At 30.3% G+C, this 3949-nt stretch overlaps 1 protein-coding gene across 1 annotated transcript in view; it reads left to right on the top strand.

Moving 5' to 3' along the window:
• The window catches only part of LOC111622020, a 51565-nt gene extending 48319 nt beyond the window's left edge, over nucleotides 1-3246 (top strand). The window contains exons 6-7 of the mRNA XM_023364320.1: nucleotides 2455-2474; nucleotides 3207-3246. Coding sequence (XP_023220088.1) covers nucleotides 2455-2474; nucleotides 3207-3246 — 60 coding nt within the window. The remainder of the gene's footprint in view (nucleotides 1-2454; nucleotides 2475-3206) is intronic.
• The last annotated feature ends 703 nt before the right edge of the window (nucleotides 3247-3949 follow it).

The raw sequence follows: 3949 nt of genomic DNA, 5'->3' as shown, positions 1-3949 counted from the left end.
AAACATTTCTTATTCAACGGCCATAAAAATTATTTCTATTAATGATGTCTCCAAAGTTCAACGAATTTTTCGCAGAAAAATAACTTATCAGAAAACGAGCCCGCCGTTTGGTGCACTGCTCCGCGACGAAAACAAGCTTGAGCAATGGCGTCGTCGAACGGTGCACACTCGGTAAGTAATCCTACAATTTTTTGTTTATAGCATAGTTTATACGGATTATTCCCAAAAAATTATAGGTGTTTTGGAAATGTTGAGTCAAATTAGTCTAGAATCGATTAATTTTATGGAAGAAAACCTTTCAAACAGCAGTAGTCCGTAAACTGCACACGTGCCGGGCTGTGATTGGCTCATGTATTTAAGGATTTCTACAACGTGAAATTCTTATAAAGTGGAACGTATCTAATGCGTTATAGGGGGATCGACTGTAATAAATATGTATATATTGTATATGTATATACATATAGATACAATATATATCATTTTATATATATTATATATTATGTGTATATATATATATACACACACATAATATATAATATATATAAAATGATATATATTGATGTATATAAAATGAATATTGATATATATAAAATAAATTTAAAGGTTTTAACTATATATATATAGTTAAAACCTTTAAATTCATTTTTCAGACAATTGAACCACCTGAATCCAAGAGAACAGCCATGTTAATTGTGATTAAGAACAGAGGGAAACTTTTTTATTTCACGTTGCAAATGTTTAAATTATTAGAGTTCATTAGTCTCACGTCACTGAAATTCTAACTCACATGAAATCAGACAATATTTTGCAATTATTAATTCTGTTTTTTCTGATGGCAAGCTTTATTTGCTTCAGATAAGATGCAGCCTTCAAGACAATAAAGTATTTCTTATTGATAAAACTATTCATTTTCTTTGTAACATGCAGATTATTTTTTTTACAGGGTACAGTTACACAGTACATCAAATCCCATTAGACGGCCGGATGGCCGAGCAGTCAAGGCGGCAGCCTACCCCTTTGGGCGGCCCAGAATCGAATCCGGACGGGTCGAATCTTTCGGGGGTGGTTTATCAGGATATGTCGGGTCCCGTTCCTCGCCACCCGGCTGCCACATTGTGGGCCTGGCCGAATCCACAATGAGCTTGTTAAAAGCGGCCCTCTTAGTGTCTACAGGGCAGAAAGAGTTTAAAAAAAAGTACATCAGTCCCAAAATAAAGTCTAAAGTGAAACAAAAAATAATATAAAATTTTCTCACCTACAATAACGTTTTCGGTTTATGTTTCGAATATGTTAATTATTATTCTGTTTTTTTTAATTGCATATTTAAGTATTTCGAAAATAAATGGCTTGTAAATAAATATTATTATTATTATTATTATTTTTGGTGGATAACTTAAATATTTTTTTTGAAAGAAGTTATATTTGTACTTCAAGTTAACAAATTTACTACAGAACATTAAAATGTTTATTAAAAAATTATGAAAAATCATAGCATTGAAACCTGTCTTTAGAAATTATCGACTTGTGAGTAACGTCACTCAGGATGTCGCTTCAGTTAAACCAATCAGCACATTCCCTAACGATGTCGTCATTTTTTGCTTAATATGTCAGGCAATAAGTGAATTTTATTTTATTTTCTCTCACTAGATGGCAGAATAACTTTCCCATTAATTGTGTTCATTTTTTTTATAGCACGCGTTAACTGAAAAGAATCGTGTGTTTAATACGTACTGTAGCGAACTTCCTCGTATTCCAATACCTGAACGGGAAGCTTACGTAACATTGTTTATAATGGCGGTGACATGTTTAATTTAAATGACTCAGCGGTCTGATTTTATTGTATTATGAAATTCGAAAAATGTTTTAATTTAAATAAACTGAAAAATTATGATCTTACGAATTAAAATATTTTTTTAAATAATTATATATTTGGATAACACTCATAATTTAAAAATTACAGCGATGATAGTGCGTCTTTTAAAATGACGTTAAAATCTGAAAATAGTTTTTCTACCCTGCTATTTCGATATATGAATAAATAAACTTTGGCCAAGTAAGATTGAAGCAAGGGAATTGAGGAAGTGAGATTTGAGCTAAAGGAAATGTATAAGATTCAGGAATGAACTCTCGCATATCTAGTCTAACGCGTGTGAAAGTATCGTATGCTTGTATGAACTCATTAGTAAATTGTTACCGAATTAGTTTGCCAATACTTTCGTGTTGGTGCTGCTAACATAACTCAAAGCATGGGACCGTAGTCCACAAATTTTAATAGCAGGAAAATTACTATTCTACAGAAATTTTGAATTTGAGTCATTTCCTTAAATAAACGGCTTTTATTTACGATACAGGAAATATTTAGTTTTTAATGCTATTTTATAAATTTTAAAACGTTTTCTTTCATCACATGCTATAAGTATATTATAAAATACATCAGAATTTATTTTTATTTAGGGAGAGGAAAAAAATTATGAGCTAGAAGAAAATATAAAAGAATATAAACAAATTATTGAGGTTAGTTTTATTTTTAATATTACAATGTAACTATGAAATTGAAATTATGTTGAATGAAGTAAGTTATGTTATACAATACTGTAATCAATGATATTATCATCATTTAATTAATGTTACCAAGATTAGCATGTCCTAAAGCACACAAATTAAAATACTGTATACTTACAAAACTTGTCATCAGAATTCAGTTATTGTTACAGTTTTCAGGTATTTTAGATTATCTCAATTATATGGGTTTGTTTCAATGCTAAACTGTGATTTACCGTTGATATGCTTATTATGACATTTAGACTGATCAAGATCACTTGTGTATTCAAGGAAAGATTTCTTAAAGAAACATTTTAAGTTACAAAATTTAATGTTTTTTTGCAAATGATAACTTTGACAAGTACTTAATTATTATTCTTTATAATAAACTTCATACACAGAAAATAAAAAGTGTGTTTAAAGTTTAAAATAAAGAGTATTATTTTATATGTCTTATGACAACAAAAGTTCTCAATAGATATCATCCCTATTATCATTTTTGATTTTTTCACATAATATATTTTGTAATAATAATTTTAAAAAATAATATTAAAAGATGTATACTGACTAATATAGCAGTATAATTAAATATTTTAAACATTTAAAATAAATTTAAAGGTTTTAACTATATATATATAGTTAAAACCTTTAAATTCATTTTTCAGACAATTGAACCACCTGAATCCAAGAGAACAGCCATGTTAATTGTGATTAAGAACAGAGGGAAACTTTTTTATTTCACGTTGCAAATGTTTAAATTATTAGAGTTCATTAGTCTCACGTCACTGAAATTCTAACTCACATGAAATCAGACAATATTTTGCAATTATTAATTCTGTTTTTTCTGATGGCAAGCTTTATTTGCTTCAGATAAGATGCAGCCTTCAAGACAATAAAGTATTTCTTATTGATAAAACTATTCATTTTCTTTGTAACATGCAGATTATTTTTTTTACAGGGTACAGTTACACAGTACATCAAATCCCATTAGACGGCCGGATGGCCGAGCAGTCAAGGCGGCAGCCTACCCCTTTGGGCGGCCCAGAATCGAATCCGGACGGGTCGAATCTTTCGGGGGTGGTTTATCAGGATATGTCGGGTCCCGTTCCTCGCCACCCGGCTGCCCCATTGTGGGCCTGGCCGAATCCACAATGAGCTTGTTAAAAGCGGCCCTCTTAGTGTCTACAGGGCAGAAAGAGTTTAAAAAAAAGTACATCAGTCCCAAAATAAAGTCTAAAGTGANGAATTTTTACAAAACTCTTCAGAATGTGAAGCTGACTTTGAAATATCAGTTTCACATTCTGAATCCAAAAATTAAATATTATAAAATGAAAACAGCAAATAGTCCTCTTATTAACACAAATATTAACAAATTTACTACAGAACATTAAAATGTTTATTAAAAAAT

Source organism: Centruroides sculpturatus, unplaced genomic scaffold (assembly GCF_000671375.1).
Source record: "Centruroides sculpturatus isolate CEXI.00-Female unplaced genomic scaffold, Cexi_2.0 scaffold225, whole genome shotgun sequence".
In the NCBI taxonomy this organism is placed as follows: Eukaryota; Metazoa; Arthropoda; class Arachnida; order Scorpiones; family Buthidae; genus Centruroides; species Centruroides sculpturatus.
This window is presented reverse-complemented; position numbering and strand designations above follow the sequence as displayed.